The following is a 19,105-nucleotide window of genomic DNA, read 5'->3' as shown; positions in this document are numbered from 1 at the left end:
TATAATTAATTAATTAATTTTGAACTTTGCTGTATAGCTCTGACAACAAAGTTAAGTATAAATTTCATATTAAATGAATGGTGATTTTTTTTTTAGCTGTTCCCAACTTATTAAGAGAAGACCATAATCTATCTCCCATCTATTTGATGTGATTCGCGAATTTGAGTTAAAGTTGGTCGTCTTGTAAAATATGAGGTATTGTCATCCGATTTTATACCAGTATGCAATTTGGTGTGGTCTCACGGTTTAGAAGCCAGAAGTGAGTTAGTGGTGTATGTCCCAGGTGTAGTCGGGAGAGAACTACTTGTGATTTCCGATCTTGAGGGAGTTTAGGTTTTTGTTTCACATTATTTTATATTTTTATTCAATTTTGACGTATTAATTTTTTTTTAACTCACTAGTGATTAAAAAAAAAATTAATTCACTCTTTGTTAAAAATCAGATATACAGGGTGATTCTTAAATAGACCGACAAAATTTTATCACATCTTCCTAAGGATAAATGGAGACAAACTTTACCCTTTTTATGTTCATACCTTTTAGGGGCAAAACCCCCTTGATCCGTGCCACTTACGGCGTTTATGAATTGTTGCAATAATCAAGTACGTTAATACCATGGTTACCACTACCTGTGCTAACACATCAGTGGCGTACGCTTTACTTGGAAAATAACTTTAATAAATTTTATTTGAAGAACGTTTAAACAAAGAATTTTTTAAATATTTTTTCCAGCATGTTCTCATTTGATACTACCAAGGATAAAATTTTGTCGGTCTATTTAAGAATCACCCTGTATATGTAGAACTTGTTAGAACATTTATTGAGAATTAAAATAAAAATTACAATTATGCAAGTCACTAAAATTAAGCTTACATCCATCATTTATCAATGGATTGGATAATTCTCCATTAGTACTTCTTATGTTCTTTTTTTCATTAATTTCTGTAATACTGATACCACTTGTAGTGGCAACTTCAACATTTCTTTTTGCTTCCACTTAACGCCAGAAGCTCCATCGCATACTTCACTTTCATTTTTTCCAAGAATTTTCTTTGAAATTTCTATTTTATTTGCAAGCGAATCCTCGATGTATCCCTCCGCAACTGAATTTGAGCGCCACCCGCCGTGTCTCGTTAAGGCTCGTCAAGTCAGCGCCAGCGTCAGCAAGAAGTGTGACTGACGAACGTCGAAAACTGTGTCCTGTATATTGTTTTGCATTCGAAAGACCCAGAAATCCAGCAATTTTTTGTGGCATCTTTGCGAAAGTGTTCAAACCCACAGGCTGCACGGTACATTTTTGATTTTGGTTATTCAAAAACAAACGCTTATGAGTAACTTTTTCTGGCTTTAAGGCTCTCTACTAGTGTCTAAAATTTATACGGGAAAATATACAAATTTCACCCATGTGTAAAATCTGTATTTTTTAATTCTACAAAAAGATCCACGTCTCTATCTGTAAATAATAGCATAACGTAACCCGCTATGATGTAATTTTTTCAAAATATTAATTAGATTCTCTAAAAAATTACCATTATTGTAAAACTTTGCACAGGTTTTTCTTTGTAACGGTGCAACATCTTAAAACAATTTTTTTATTGACATGTAGATAATTAAAATATGCACCTCGCTACGTTCAATTTTTTTTATAATACAAGCTAAATTACAAAGAAACTTTAAAAAATGAATGCAACCCCCATTACTCTTGGATCGAAAATCTCAAGCTTCTTCCATGATTTACAGCGGTTACTACCCCCCATCGAGCGCTTTTACACAAGCGGTACCTGCAAGCAGCTTTCCTTTTTGTTGAATTTCAAACTGATCATATTTTTGAAGTCTAGTAGCATTATGGCCAATTTATAGAACATTTAACTGCATTCAAATTTTCGACGTTTAAGAACGCAAAATGAATGACAACAGAATTCGAAGCAGATACACAGTGTGTTCCCGTTTAGAGGAAACGACTCTTGTAAAAAATAAATAAATTTCGCTCTAAATTAGCACTGCTTATTAGTTAAAGACTAATTTCTAACATAATTTTAGTTTTAAAAAAATCAGATATGCGTCGGAAATTAAAAAATATATATATTTTTCTCTAAAGTGCCTTTTTTATGTAGCAAATAATTGAGTTTTTCTAAGAAAACTCTTGTACAATATAAAAATATCTCGCTCTAAATTTGCATTTTTTGAGATTTAAATAAAGCAGCAGTTTGTGGGGCTTTGGCAGTGGGTATAGGTCATTCACAATTCAATGAAATGTGCTCTTCTCTAAACATACCAGCTATGTCTTCTAATACCTATAATTTTTACGAAAAATCTCTTGCGGATGTCATAAAACAAAATACATACGATTCAATTATTGAAGCTGGAAAATTGGAAAAGGCACTAGCTATTGAAGCAGGAGATGTAGATAATGATGGTGTTCCTTTCATTTCGGTGATTGTGGATGGAGCGTGGTGTAAACGCTCTTATAAAACTAATTATAATGCTTCTTCTGGTGTTGCTTCCATAATTGGTGCAAAAACCAAAAAAAATTTGTATGTGGGCATAAAAAGTAAGTATTGACATACCACCACATGCGTGTTTTAAAAATTGGGAAGGCACATCGACAGCGATGGAGGCACAAATTATTTTAGATGGTTTTATGTGTTCGGTAGAAATGCATGGTTTAAAATATAAACGAGATATGGGAGATGGTGATAGTAGTGTTTATAATAAAATAAAAAATATCAAACCATATGGCCCCGATTTTTATATTGAAAAAATCGAGTGTAGAAACCATATCTTGCGAAATTATTGTAATAAACTAAAAGAATTGGCCAAATGCGCTAAACTCAACCCAAAAATTAGAATTTTATTACGGCATGTATTAAAATTTCGAACGGCTGTAGTAAGTGCGGTCAAGTATAGAAAAAATAAGTCTAACCCCTTACACATAAATGGTCCTAAACACATACAGGCTGTCCCAGAGCTCCGTATTTTTCTTCTATTACTTTGACAGTAAAGAAGATAACGAAACGAGGTTTCTTTTGGACGATAGATATTAATTTTTTCTATGGTCTAAAATTATTTTCATCATTATAGGTAATTTCTATATAGGGTGGCGCAACAAAGTTATATTTTTTCTTATATAACACCCGGTATATTATGCGCTTATTTGAAAGAGTTTTTAATTCTAAGAATATCCATATTAGGTTTTATGAATCTATCATAGACCGTTTATAACTTATGGGCAATTTTATGAAAAAAAAGTACCTTTTTTGAAAAATCACAACGGCTTTGCTAGAGAGAAAAAGTAAATATAAACAATTGCAACCATTTTTACTGAGTCTGGTCCTAAATTATTATGGTAGAAATTCAATCAATCTTTTGCAACTACTGCAGAGCGTTGACATTCGCAAAATATCAATTATCTTGATTTTTTTAATGAAACACCCTGTATGTTATTTTTTTATTGTGTAAAGCTTTTAATAAGCTTTCTAAAAAACCTAGGGTTTGGGGGTCTAAACCTTACCTGTTTTATTGTACACCTTTTTGAACCTACAAAATTTGAAATTATTTTATTTAGCGTTAAAAATCAAGTGGGTTTGCTTTACTTCCTCTTCTAAAAAAATTGGATAACTTCTTAAAGTTACGTTGTCACCATACATCAATTACGAAAACAGGTTGTTTATTGAAATACTGAGTAAAACTCAAGAAACRCTAATTGGAATTTGAATTCAATGCAAGACCTTAATTATAAAAATTTCAAAATTTAATTAATTCTATAGCAAATATTTAAAAATCCTGCCATTCCTCGTCAGACAGACGTCTAGTCTATGCATAAAGAAAAGTTTGATTGCTCTCAGCATTTCAACAGAGATGTCAATAAAGGCTTTAATTATTCTTTCCTTCATGTCATTTGGAGTGTGGGTCTTGTTCGATACACCTCTCTTTAACACACCCCGATAAAAAGAAATTAGTTGTAGTCAAATCTGGAGATCGTGGTGGCCAGACAATAGTTCTCCCCTCCCAATCTATCGATTAGGAAATCTGTTGCTAAAAATTGTCGCACAATGCTACCAAAATGAACAGGAGCTCCATCATCCTCTAGCTACATAATTCTACATTCTCTAACAAACTTGATTAATGTTTGGTGATAAATTAACTTTAAAAAATTAACTTTGTAGATGTGGAAGTAACGCAAACCTACTTGATTTTTAAGGCTAAATAGGATAAGTTAAAATTTTGTAGGTTTAAAGGGTGTACAATAAAACAGGTAAAGTTTAGACCTACAAACTTTAGGTTTTTTAGAAAGCTTATTAAAAGCTCTACACGATAAAGTAATAACATACAGGGTGTTTCATTTAAAAAAATCAAGTTACTTGATATTTTGCAAATGGCAACACTCTGCAGTAGCTGCAAAAGATTGATCGAATTTCAACCATAATAATTTAGGACCAGACTCAGTAAAAATAGTTGAAATTGTTTTTATTCGCTTTTTCTTTCTAGCAAAGCCGTTGTGATTTTTCAAAAAGAAAGAAACTAAAAGCATTACAAAAAAATTAGAGAAAAACATTTTTGATAGAAAAAAAATTGTTAATTTTTGTTTGTTTAGACCAAAAGTTCTTTTGATTATGTTTTTAAAGTTCATTACTTTAACTAACAGGTTTTTCTTGTTCTTTTGTTTGTGCCTCCTTTAGAGTAGACTTTAGTACCTGTTTTAGAGTAAACCCCTCTGTCGAACTGTCCGTTGTAAGAGGTAATTTATATGACATTTATGATAAATGGGGAACATTTCACTGTCCGCGTCCGCTAATCAGAGGTTCCGTTGTAGAGGGGATTTTTATATTACATTCCTATGTATTAGTTATGTTCCTATAAAAATGTCCGTTATCAAGAGGTGTCCGCTATCTAGAGGTGTCCGTTAAGGGAGGTTTTACTGTACTTACTTTTAACAACAAAAATTTATCGTCAGGAGCAGTATCCAGAAACCTTTCAAGTTCTTCCCGTGTAAAAACCTTCGATTTCCTTGCCCTGTGTCCTACAAAAATGCTTTTACTTGATGGAATCTACAAACATTAATTTAACACAAATTCTATAGTTAAACATCCACAAACCTGTTTATATCAACATTTTCCTTAACCAATAAATAACATTTTCTTCAGCTGTGAATGGTATGACCACAATGAAGACTGTTTTACAGTTTTTGATCGCTCCGAAATATACGCCAACGTCGACTCCTCGGGCGTTCTTTTTATTTCTCCAATTACAAAAACAATTATACTCTTTTTCATATAATACTTTGGATTTTACTGGTACTACTTTGCCTACTGCTTCTAGTGCTTCGTTCATTACATCTTCCTGAACAAAAATATCGATATCTTCGCATTCATCATTTTTCACGAAAATGATTCACATTAAAATAATTGTTTTTACCAAAATGATTGCTAGGGAGGTGTTGCCACAACAACGTACCAACCACGACTGTCACAGACTTGATTTTTGTTGTCGTATTTTGCATAAATTCGTAATAATCCGTAAATTGAAGTTGAGTCTCGCAAAATTGAATAAAATATAGTAAAAACTACGTGAGTTAAATGAATGTTTATTCACTTGAAGAATTAGCTCACTCGCGCTACGTGCTCTTGAGCTAAACTTTCTTCTCTTGAATAAACATTCATTTAACTCACTTAGTGTATAAATATCTATTATGCAATTATCTATATATATTTTTCACTCTTAAGATCAGAAACATAATAAATCCAAACGTTATATACACGTTTTGCTACAACTGTAAATTTGTTACGATATACAGGGTGATTTACTCGAAATAATGAGCATGACCAAATTTTCGATGTAATCACCATTACATTTTTCTTCTTCTTCTTGGATCTTCTTGGTATGGAAACGATGAACAAAAACACGATTAGCCCGTCACACCAAACTTTTATTTTATTAGCACAACGTGTTTCAACCACAAAGTGGTCATCCTCAGGTGAGAATAAAACTCTCACCTGAGGATGACCACTTTGTGGTTGAAACGCGTTGTGCTATTAAAATAAAAGTTTGGTGTGACGGGCTAATCGTGTTTTTGTTCACCATTACATTTTAGCAAATTGCTGCGACACTTTAAAAAAATATATAATTTGAATCTACGAACTAAACAAAATGTGGACTTATTCGAATGTTGAGAAGACTGACATGATTTTAGCTTATAGAGAATGGTTGAAAAATGCATTTCTTGGTGCCTGTGTAATGCCCATTGATATCCCGAAAGACACGATCAGGTTAGTTTTTGAGCAAATTGGGTTATCAAAGAGAAGAGTACCACTGGATAAAGCTTGAATGGGTGCCTTCCGTAACTCTTATTTTAATAGTGTTGGCATTTCAATTACTTCTGTTTTTCATTATTTTAATGTCAAAACTGACAAACTGTAAGTGTGCTCGCTATGATTTCATAGTTATTACAAATAATTTTTGGAAATCTACCTGACTTTTAAAGTGTAATGTTGGTTGCATTGAGAAGTTGGTCAGGCTCGTTATTCTTCGTCGATCACCCTGTATATCAACCAAATTAGACAATCTTATTCTATCACCAATTTCAAATTTTGGTTTTTTATTTGTTAGTACATATAGTCATAGACCAGATGAATAAAAAGTATTGGAACCAAGCGTTTTTTGCTTAAACAATTTATTTTTTGGAAAAACTAATTGATGAATGATAAAGAACTATAAAAATGTGATGTTTTATGAAGAATAATTTTTTCCGATATTTTTTTGTTTTTGTGTTCTACAAATTTTTATTATTATTTTTTTTTTAAATAGCAACTTACTCTAAAACCATTTTTTTCATGAAGGTTATGATTTAAAGATTACGACTATCTACTTTAGATTTAATTATTATTTTTTTTTACATAAATAGGGTCGTTGCATCCATCGGAGTTTTCGTGTTTTCTTACTTTTACACGTTAGAGATTACCTTACAAAGAAGTGATGATCCATCGATAAAATTAACTTGGAAGAGTTTGAAATACTATAATTTTGATTATTAAGTTTGGGGTAGAATTTAAATTCCCGCTTTACTACGTAACAATCCCAAAAGCACTAACGAGAGTGCAATGATAATTGACTGTGGTAAGTGGGTGGAATAATATAGCGGATGTTTAATCACAACATTTAAATGTACTAATTTTTTGCTTCATAATTGTTATTGTATACACAGAACACAGATATTAACATAAACAAACACCAAAATAATTTGGGCAGCAACCCATTATACAGTTGGAGACAATACTTTGGTCGTCACTTTTCTGACACTTTAATGTAATTCAAGCTTTAACGTTAAAATGAATGACAATTCCAAATTAATGACAATCCTATTATATCTTTCTATCAAAAATATGTACAACTTGTCAACTATGATTGACAGTAGCTAAAAATAAGGTTAACAGTCCTAAAGCATGCATTTAATGTCACTCAAGTGATATTGACGACCAAAGTATTTTGTCTCCAACTGTACAATTCACATAGGCATCTAGCTTCCTCATTTTTTTAAATTATAAATTGAATCTAAGAATACTTTGCACATCTTTTCAATTTGACATTTAAAAAGTGACAGTCAATTTTCGTTAATACAATGTATTATTACACAAATAACGAAAAAGGGGGCATGCTCTTAATCCATAGAGAATGCAAGAAAAATGTTCCTGCGGCAGCAGCTCTGTAGAGATATCCAAATCGAATGCAACCGGTCCTGAAACATTTCGAAAACTGGAAGCCAAGGTACCACAAGATTGGTACCCAATGAAAAACCCCGTCAGAGGACTGCTACTGCCCTAGAAAATGCAGTAGACAATTACTTGTCATTTTGAGGACTTCACTCATTTTCATCCTGCTCACATTGATTACTAGATTAATTTAAATAAAATATTATATCCAGTTACATACGCTAAAGGTATTTTTGGTTGCAAACTAATTAATTTTCAAAGTAACTCTTCTGTGACTGACCTTGTCTAATATTATTTTTTATAATTCATAATATTGGCTTGAATTTATTTTCTAAAGTACCATTGAATCTGTCAACAAAAAAAAATACAAAATGCGCCGGCGCCGGTGGATATGTGCAAAGTGAGGTTTGCACCCATGCCCAGACCACTGCCCAGACCCAGATTCTAGTCATTTAGTGCACTGTTGCATATAGAACAGCGTCACTAACCTTCTAAATTTAGTGCGTGGTATTGTGTTCTTAATTACGAAAGACATTAAAATAGTAATTTGCAAATGCATATATGCTGAACTATATTAATTTGTAACATTACCTTTACAGAAAGCGTTCTACATATTACTATTAGTTATGGATTTTTGCACGTGACTGACTTTTTAGTGATTTGTGTTGGTTATTTTCGAGAAGTGTTGAATACAGTGAACAATCTGTGGATTTAGTTGAATGCAGTTGTTGTGGAGGTTTCTCTGGCAGCATCCAAAAGCGGTAAGTTTTTAATTTTTGTAGCACGTTAATCGGTAGAGTTATAGTTGAGGTTATCTACCACTGACGTATAAGAAACATAGATCGCTAGTTCGAGAAGCAATAATCATGTGTGTAAAATTGGTCTATGATTGTTTGACTAGATGTGGTGATACGTGTTGGTATTGTACACAAATATTGACAAAATTTAACTATTAATCGTTCAAAATAAGAATATCCACTCAAATCTCTCGCATTTTGTTTTAAATTAATTCTCTACTGAAGCAGTTTTGCTACAGCTAATAAAGATCGTGTAATCTTGTCAAATTCTAAAAAAATATAGACGCTGGTTTTGCCGAAACTCCGATTTCAAGTGGGTGGGACGTTTACTTCTGGAGTGTCTCACAAAAGAAGAGACAGGAATATGAATTTCCGTATCTAAGCCTAAACAGTTTTACAACGTGTACTATGCTTTTGTACTTTTGTAGATAGAATAATGTGACTACAATGGGTTTATGATCTGACCAGAAATTCACTTTTATTGAGAAAATGAAACTGTGACACTATTTAAAACCATTTTAAAGATGAATTTGTTTATTTACCTATAGACATTTAATATACAGTGCTTACTAAAAGTCTGGAATACCATAAATAGATATTACAATGTCTGATAAAATGAGAAAAAGTAATTTAAATATAAAATAAAATTACCTAGAACGTCTGAGAAGTAAATTAAAGGATGAGAAAACAGTTTTGACAAAAAAAAAGGTTTGACAACAAAGTTTACTAAGTTTTAATAATTATTGGTAACATTACATTCAAATAAAAATTTTGAAGTTTGGGTAGCATCCTCTCGTTCTAAAATTCTTCGTCTCTTTTGATCTAATAAAAAAAAATTGTAAAGTGTACAAAGCTTTTTATACAAAATGAGCACCTTTTCAATTTCAATTCCTGTAAATATTTAATTTTTTTTTTTAAATTGGCATGCCTTTACTATAGTTATGTCCAATTTTGCAACAGTGTACGGACACTTTATTTCAATAAGAGAGTTGTCTTCTTCTATGAAACCATCAGGACTCGCCGCTAAATATGGGTATTCATAACATATGACAATACCACATTTTTTAATGTTTAGTCCTGTAACCTCCATAACTTTTTTTTTGCAATGTCCTCATGGTCGCTGCCCCAGAGAGTGGCAACACTACCACCAAATCTCGAGCTAAGTAAACGATTAGCTAATCCTTTTGGATCGGTGGTAGTTTTCTGCTTGCGCACCGCTCCAAAGTTAGAGGCAGTAAGCCGCATTTGTTTCTCCTCATTCCACAAAGTATTACAACTCTGTCTTAACGTATCTCTTTCTGTTTTTAAAATGTCATAGGGCGTTTTTTTAAACGTCTCAGTATGTCTTGCCGTTTTTCTTCTAAAACTTCCAATGGTAAGATCTCCGCCGCGTCCTCAACATCCCCGTAATCTTTATCAGGTCCTGACGCAACCTTTCTTTTTTTGTTGGAAACAGTTGTTTTCGGGACTTTAAATATAATCTCCTGTTTCTCAATTTCCTTATTAAAGTTTTAGTGTGTTTGCCTGGAGATCTGGACGTCATTTTTTTCTCGACGGATGAAAAAATTTCTTCGCGGCAATTATAAGCAACCACCGCGGCTTTGCATCGAATTTCGTAACTTTTTTTAATTGCAAAATTGATTCTTTTCCCACCGATAAATTTTGCGACTACAGAATTGTACGTGTCTGCATTATTATTATTCATATTTAATAGTAAACTGTAAGAATGTTGCACCAATCTATTGCAAACAACCAATATATCTTGCAGAAATCCACATTCTTCCATCTCTGGTATATAATTTGTTTCGCCATCTTTTGGCCCTGAACAAAAATAATTGTCACATGAAGAGTGATCCCCGAATATATGTTTTGAGCTATTTCTGATGTCCTTGATTAGCATCGTAATTTGTGTACTTAACGGAACATCTCCTTTTTTTCTAAAGTCTGTGGCTTTTTTAATTCTTGTTCGCAACCGTTCAATGTTTCCTTTTAGCAACCTTCCTAGATGGGGATGAACAAGCTTGTTCTTGCTGCTAAACGTTTTGTTGCTAGTTCTTTTAACTTGGAGCAAAAATTTCGAAGAAGGTGGTTAGAACACTCCATTTTTTTAATTATCGTTTTGTTACCGTAAGGCTTCTCAGCTGCAATTTTTGAGAAGACTCTACTGTCCCCGTCACCTACTAATCTCACATATTTTAAACCATGCATTGGAATGCTTTGTTTAAAACCTTCCGATATAATATCGGATTCCATTGCCGTAGTCGTGCCACACCAGTTTTTAAAACACTTATGTTCTAAGTGACAAATAGGACAGTTTTTATTTCTGTTTGCTACAAACAACAGTTTTCCTGTTTTGGCTCCAACAATGCAAGCCTACAATTGTAAATTAAGTTTAAACAATACTTTTTCATACTTTTTACTTACAACTCTCGAGGATGCATCATACTTTGATTTGCATGATCGTTTGGACCAAGCTCCATCCGCTATAACCGTTATCATGGGATATCCATCTTCATCCACATCTCCCACTTCTCTCGCGAGTTCTGCTTCTTTGCCCGCTTGCTCCATTGTTTCCCAAGCAGATTCCAAAATTGACGCCGATACATTTTCTATATGCTTTTCATATTTCCAACGTGACATTTGTGGAATATTTAAAATCGCTTGTTCCTGTATCATTTGGCTGTATCCCATTTCGACAGAAATATTTGCTAACACCGCAGCAGAATTAATATTGAGACAATCATTACTTTATTTCATCCGGTTCAGAAGCAATTTTTTTTTCAATATTACACATACTACATTTCAAAGTAATTATTGATCTTAGACCATCGAAACGTTCAGAAAATATGTTCATATGTGAAATATTGCATGAAAAAGGCTTGTGGTTGTTTGCATCTTGTAGGGATTTAATCACATATTTTATATTGACAACTCTTCTACCTTCTACTTCAAAACTACTTTGTGTTTGAGGAGAATCAGTAGTTTCATGTTTATTAAATTGGTCGGGAAAATTGTATTCATCAGATGAACTAAAATTATTTATATATGAGGTCTTCGGTATTTATTTAAATAAAATTATTTGTATTCATACCTATCTAATGGGCCAGAATTGTGAACAGTAGACTCTTGACTACTTGGTGAATCTCTTTTATCATTTGGTTTAGAAATTTGTCTGGCTCTAACTCTATAAAAACAGTTTGGTAATTAATTAAAAATACAAATTTGATTGCAATTAAATGTTTTGTAAACCGGCCTTTAATGTATATCAATAAAAAATAATAAATGTTTTACCTTTTCATTCTCATACGAACACTGAATTTTTTATATCTTTTCATTGAATTATTCATTGTCTTCAATTCGATACTGCAGCACTAAACTTATGTATCAGTTATCACTACCTATCCTAGAGAAAATCTAGATACACATTCAGTTATAACACTATAACAAACACAAATTTGGTACTGTTCTTCACTTACAACGTGTAACATCCGAATGACGATAATGAAACATGAAAAATTCAAAAACCAACAAACATCAAAGGGCCGCATAACACATTTCTTCCCAGAATAATTGTGGGAATTTCGTGTATTTTGCTAAGTTTCTCGACAATTGTAAATTTTATTGATGATCACATTTCCTTATTTAGCAATAAATATGCAAATATGGGTCAGTTTTGCGTGGGAAACTGCTGTGCTCGTGCTTTGAAGCATTGTTTTTTTTTATAGGATGGAAGTATTGTAATTTGTATTTTGAATTTGTAAAATTGATTCAAATTAGTTTTTGTAGAAGAACTTTACATAATTGATATGTTGTTTCGCTGTGCATCTTATTTAATTGTTAAAGATCACTTAGTTCAAGTTTTTATAAAAAAAATATTTCAATAAAACAATGTCCTCATAGTCATTGCTCCAGAGAGTGGCAGCACTACCACCAAATCCTGAGCTAAGTAGATTAATTAGAGCTAATTTTTTGAATCGGTGATAGTTTTCTTTTTACACAATAAAAATTACAGAATAAAAAAAATGTACAACGACCCAATTGTAATGAAATTATAATTTTCATTTACGCGAAAGGTAAAAATTAAGTTGTAAAGCAATTTTAAAAATCTCTAAAATCTTCTTTTACAAATTCATGACATCTGTGTCATCAGCTTGTCGGTGGGTGTGGTTGTAAATTTGGGTCTAATTGTTTGCGCTTACATTTTATGTGGGGGTTGTAAATAATCTTGTGCTCACTCGATTTTCGATTCCAAATCATCCTACCTGTGTAGAGGTGTTATTTATAAATATTTTTTTACCGGACTTGAAATTGTCACCTTAATTAATATACAACAATCTACATTTTGACTGTTTTAAAAGTTCGGAAAAACGTCTTAAAATGTTTTTTTTTATTATGCGCACTTTTATTCAAACTTTATCTACCTTTATTACAATTTGTAAATACCCTATCGCAATTCTAAAACAGTCAAAATGTAGAAAAAAATATTCTCTTTCACATGATACCAAATTCATAAAAATATCTTTAGTAGTTTTTAAAATACAGAGGTAGACATTTACATTGGAACTCCCATAAGAGATTTTGCTCCGGCCGACTTTCAAAAATTGAAATATGAAATCACATTTGACACAAGAAAAAATTCGTACTTTAGGTAAATAAAAAACATTCATAAAGTGGGTAAATAATAATTTCTCTAAATTAGAAAAATACAGGTAAAATCAATTAAAACAACGTTATTATATTAATAATATGTCATATTTTATTGTTTCACATAACATATATAGGTATGTATACATTTTAACGGGTGAATCAGAATTTGACCATTACTGCAAAAATAATCCCTTGTTACAGAAATTAGGGATTAGATAGACAGCTAATAAGTTCGACCACAAAACGTCACAAAGCCGCGAGTGCGATCAACTTCTGGGCACCACAGGTAAAAGTAAAAGATAATTTCGTGTTAAATTTTCAAACTTGTTAAATCTCTAAGTTTTGTTTTTCTTTTGTACCTAAAATTAATAAAATGTTAAGTTTTATAATATGTTCATTTTTACGGAAGGATTTAAATATTATTGGTTTCTCAATTGCATTGTTTCATTTTTTAATTACAAACTTTTTTCTACTATCTTTTCACCTTTTTTTCTCTCAATTTTTTGTCTTCAATTGCTTCGCTAATCGATGAGGGTTCTCTATAAGGCAGATTCGACCCCCTTCGATTTAAAATTATTTCAGGAGCGAGACATTCTTATAAAACCAAATTAATTTTGGTAACATAGTCTCTTTCCAAAATGCCTCGTCTTTCAAATTTTTTTCCGTAAATAGTTCATTTTGATTTCTACTATATACAACAAAATTACAATTTTTTTTTGCAAATTGTAAGTTGACCTTGAATCTAAAAAAAAATCTTCATTAATTACACCTACAACCGTAAAAAAATCATAATTAATACCAATTTTTTTTAGTAATTCTAAATAACAGAAAGAGTTGAAGCTAAGGAATTGTTTATTCTAAATAACAAACCATCGGGAGATGCTCTTAAGAACCCGCAGGTGTCATCCACAAACAATCCGGCTGGATGAACTTTTATTCCATTCATTTCTACAAATTTATGAATAGCCACAATTTCATTTAATCGGCCATATTGCACTGCTGAAGTATTTAAGGAACGTGAAGTTAAAATTGATTTAACTAAATTATTGCAAGGAGTCGTTTTTCATCTCTTCACCACGCCGCCAAATTTCGACGCAGTTAGTCTGTGTCGTCGCTCATTTATATATTTTAAATTGTTGAACTGTCCAACCGTTGCTTCACAAATTTGTAACTGTTCTTCAAAATGCAATATGATAAATATTAACACAATTTTACAATAAACAAACCTATAGACGTTGTATTAAATGGATGACTTCTTGTTTTAAGTTTTCTTCATCCATAAATACTTCAGCAGTGTTGCTTCCATATCCTTTTGGAACTAAAGGACCCTTACTTGAAAAGTTAATTTTCTTGACAATATTTTGTCTATCCAATTTTTTTTTTTCTTCTGGAATTGCTTTCCTCTCTTTGGTCCATAAACTTTTTTAATTGTTTTCTTGGACTTTTTTGAAAACTTTTTTCCATGGCTGAAATAAAAATATGAGATTTTCCCTACTTTACTCATAATTCTATTATATTTTAATTATTTACGTTAGAATGCCAAAGATGTTTTTTATTATACTTTAGCCCTGTTAAATATGATCTTTTTTCAAATGATCCACGTTGGACTAAATTCAGCCGCTTTCCCATATTGAAACGAGCTAATAAACTCATATAAAGTTCAGCTCTATTGCTCGTTTCCTTATCAATCAATAAATGACTCTTAGTGAGTAATAAATTAATAGCCCCATAAATATGATGGTGAGCGCCGGTATTTTTTAGTTCCGCAGTGGTATCATTTGTGTTGTCTTTTACCTAAAAAATTATTTCATTGAATAAGAAATGCAAATTGTTTCGTCATATGTGATAAAATTTTGTTTATAAAATAGTTACTTCCCATGTCACATAAATATTCTTGACATTTTTTGTGGTTTCCAAAGACATGATTAACAGAGTTCCTTATGTCATTCTGTAAGGATGTTACGTCCCCATGGGCATTTGCATAAATTGCATTTTGCGCCGTACCTACAAGTTTTTCTATATTTGTGGTAGACAAAAGTTTTCGGCACTCCAAAGGAACATGTTTTGTATCCCCTTTGATTTTGTAGGGATATTTGCTATAATTTTTAAGGCAATGGTTTAAACACTCCACTTTTTCCATCTACGTAAAACGTATTTATTAAAAAGACAAATATTGTCACGTGTGTGACTAGTGGACGGGAGCAATATTAAAACGATGATAGTTTTTCCTAGGAGTATATTACAAGCTATTAACTGTGATGTACTTACAGAAGTATTTCTTTAAACATTGTCCGGTCGGCCATATGTCACCACGATCGACCCTCAATCATCGACTGCCACTTTTTCGCGACCTCGCAGCCCGAAYCCCCAAGAAGCTGACTTAGCTATTGCTTCATTAGGTATTGGCAATACCCAATTCAGCAATAGCTTGCAACCGCGATAGGGTGTTCGACCTAAAAGGTGGCTGAACTTCCTGTTTGTGACATATGCCCGGCCCTTCRAGATTGTCGCCTCGACAATCCTTATTCTATGCTACCCTAACGGTTACAAATCTAACTTTTCTGGTCACTCCACACGATGTTCTTCGCTCATCTGTATGGATCCCCGTGATCTTTATCTACCAMMTAGTTTCGACCAGAGAGACGGCTTTGGCTTTTTTCCTTCTTCAACAAGACTTCGCCTTGCAGGCTTTTGTACGGACATGACCGCATTTCCTTGCTTTGCTTTAGTCGGTATTTTTGGYGACCCTTTTTTTTTTGGTTGTCCGGAGCGACTTCAAGTTTTGTTACTCTCTTGGTCATCATACTTGTTAAACCTCTATGGGGGGGTAGAAGACAAATTCTAGGCGTTGTACACCGGGTCTTCACTGTGATTCGACGATGTTTTACGATGATAGTTTTCACAAGTTGTCTCTCTGATCTTACACTAGGGTAGCATTCCTTTTTGGATGGTAATATGAGATGGCGTCTCGTCCAGATGGTGTGAGTAAACCAGAAAAAGAAAAAAACTTACATTACAATTTTTCCTAAGCCTAATAACATTGTATTAAAGAGTCGTTGACTCTATTACATATGATCTCTTAACCTATTTATGTTCTATTATGCTGACAAGTCCGAATTACTCGTACGTCGAGTTGGTTCGACCTTGCCAGGTATCTTCTTGCAACCTTGGCCGTGACTGTGACCCAGATATTTTATCAGCAGTCCGACCGTGTTTATTTTTCCCCTTTTCCATTTTTTCCCCATAAAATATTCCACTCCCGTTTTTTCCCATTGTTTTTTTTTTGTTTTTTCCCTTGTTTACCCCACGATACCCATGACTAATATTGATCCACGATTCCCTAATGCCCTTTCCCTTTTTTTTTTTTTGAAAAACCCAATTACATGTCACTTACGTTGTGTATAATGACCTCACTCTTCGTTGTGTAAGGTTCTAAGGTCACTCTTGCGCTGTGACCTTTCGCCAGTGACAACAGACTTGCTTCGTCTAATTCCAGTCGTCCTTCTGATCGACATTGTCCTCTTGTACTCGTATTCATTCCCGGCCTTGGAGGAGGTACTTCCCTTTCCTCCGGACTCAAACCTTCTTCTTCTTCTGGCATCTTCGCCTTTTGCCGAGAGTTCTCTCTTTTCACWGCATTTTTCTGTTTTCTACGACAAAACTTTAACAACTCTGCTAATAAATACATAAAAAAGATTAATAACACTACGTGCATGAGCACGAGAACTATTTGGTGTCCCAAAAAGTTCTCCTCACCCCAAGCGTGCACTCCTGGAGTGGAAGCTATTATTAACCCTCCTGGGTTTCTCTTCAATACGAGGTACGCTACTATGATAGACAACGCTGTGTTCCAAATTAACAAAATCGAGTTTCCGTGTAGGGCGTACGTAGTGCTGTACTGATGGTCGACGTTGTGCTTACTCAGCTGTTCTCGGATTTCCTCCACTCGATTTTCCGTTGATGTTAAGTTGAGATGGGGGACAGTAAGAGTCCAGTTCAAGTTGWGACACCGGCTCACGTTCGTAAACCTAAGTGAGTCCTTCTGCCTAAATTCACCTATGACTAGTGAACCTAGCGAGGACCATATTGCTGGTAGTACGTGTACCACCGAAACTTCTTTTGCTTCGGGTATCTCTTTTCAATTAAAACTTCTCCTCTTGAGATAAGTGTACAATGACAGGGTACCCGAATTTTCCTTGCCCCTGGTTGTATTTGGTCGTTTGTGAGTCCGATTGGTGTTTCCTTYGAGTTGCAGCGAATGTAGGCTTTCTCGTCTACATGTGTCATAATGAACGTCTYATCTTCGATTTCWGTAATTGTCAGCGCCTGTGATTTGTAGCACGTCATTGGACAATGACTTCCTAAGTCTTCAATTGAACCACCCGAGATTAATTTTCTTACGCATGTTGGCCCATGAATCGAATCAGCCGAAAATCTTGGTAAGAAGCACAATTTATTTTCGAAGGGTCGACAGTGATGCAAGCTGACTCCCGAAATTGTTCTGATCTCAGTTCTCCTTCCCTGCGCTATTGCTACATACGTGCTTTCGTGTTGAATCCTGCATGTGTGATTATACCACGCAAAAGGTACACTGATTAGTTCGTACAAGGTCCAAGTGTAACCTTTTCTCCTAATTGGAATTCGCACTTGTATCGTGATGTTTTCCCCGGTCAGCGAGCAATCACATATCGGTAACGTGTACAGCATCCATACATTACTTCCGGGAATGGCCAGTTCCTGATCGTGTTGTTGGATGTGCAATCTTAACTTCCGTAGGTCTTTTYTCAAAATTGCTGGTGGTAAAATTATCTGCGGTATCAGGTGTTGTTTACAAGCACTTGCAACTTCATTTTCTTCCATTGTCCTAAGGTTGTTTAAAGTTCGCTTCAAATTTAAGTAACTATTGTATACTGCCGCCGTAGTCAATTTTTCTTCCTTTTCCATTCGTATGTTGTTGTTGTTCGTCATGTCCAATGCCAATTTTTCGATAACGTGCATCCTTTGCTCCATTTTCTGAAAAGATCTCGCCGCTTCGTCCTGGTAAGCTGCAAACTCGTGTGACTCCTTGCCTATATTTTTMAATGTTTCGCTCAACCCTTGTTGAATTTTCTCTACCTGTTCTGCCAATTCACCCTGTGTCATCGCCAACTTATCGAATTTTTGTTGTGTTGCAAAACCGMAGCACCATTCAAACGAACTTGCTATAAAATCTAGAGCCCTTTTAAATTTTCTCTTTGGTTGGATACTTTCCTCAACCTGATTATCCATCATCTGTCCCAACATTGAACGTTCTTGCTCATACATGGTCGATAATCTCCCCATCTCATCTATTAATCTGCATCCGAATTTTCCCTCACTTTTATCACAGTAATTGATCGGGTTAACTACATTTACAATCTTCGCCTTCGACCTCCATCTCGTCGAATATGTCAAGGGAATGGTGGCTTCGTAGTTGATTGTTCCCGGCAATTTTTTCCAAAACACTCCTGTATTGATTTCCACTTGTTCCGCTAGGATCATGGGTATGACATAAAATCTGAAAGAAGATACGTTTAATTCACTTGAATTTTCTACCTTAACCTCTACTTAATTCCAAATTTATCTTACAAACTAATAATAACAAGAAAAATTCCTTAATTTTGAACTGGAGAGGTCCAAGGGTCGTGGTATCTCAGTATTCGACTGACATGAACCACTTCACGTTTTGGTYTCTTCCTTGTTCCAAGTTCTAGTTCGTAATTTACGTCACTAACTTTTCGTGTTATTGTGTACGGGCCAAACCATCGACACATTAACTTGGGACTTTTTCCGACTTTTCGTCTCGGTACGAACATCTTCACTTTTTCTCCAACAGAAAAGTCTACATGACGATGAAAAGAATCGTATCGATCTTTGTCGTATCCCTGCCGTTTTGTTATGTTTGCCACCGCTTGTGCTTGAATTGCCAGCAATTTTT

At 33.8% G+C, this 19,105-nt stretch overlaps 1 protein-coding gene across 1 annotated transcript in view; it reads right to left on the bottom strand.

The window, feature by feature from the left end:
- Positions 1 to 15,628: 15,628 nt before the first annotated feature.
- Positions 15,629 to 19,105, bottom strand: part of LOC123012111 — a 3,757-nt gene continuing 280 nt past the window's right edge. Inside the window, 2 exon segments of the mRNA XM_044409918.1 lie at positions 15,629 to 17,274; positions 17,277 to 18,685. Coding sequence (XP_044265853.1) covers positions 16,529 to 17,274; positions 17,277 to 18,685 — 2,155 coding nt within the window. The 3' untranslated portion in view covers positions 15,629 to 16,528.

Source organism: Tribolium madens, unplaced genomic scaffold (genome assembly GCF_015345945.1).
Source record: "Tribolium madens isolate multiple individuals breed KSU strain unplaced genomic scaffold, Tmad_KSU_1.1 Scaffold_19;HRSCAF=116;Tcas5.2_LG9, whole genome shotgun sequence".
In the NCBI taxonomy this organism is placed as follows: Eukaryota; Metazoa; Arthropoda; class Insecta; order Coleoptera; family Tenebrionidae; genus Tribolium; species Tribolium madens.
Note: the sequence above shows the minus strand (reverse complement) of the source record. Positions and strands in the feature narration are given on the sequence as shown.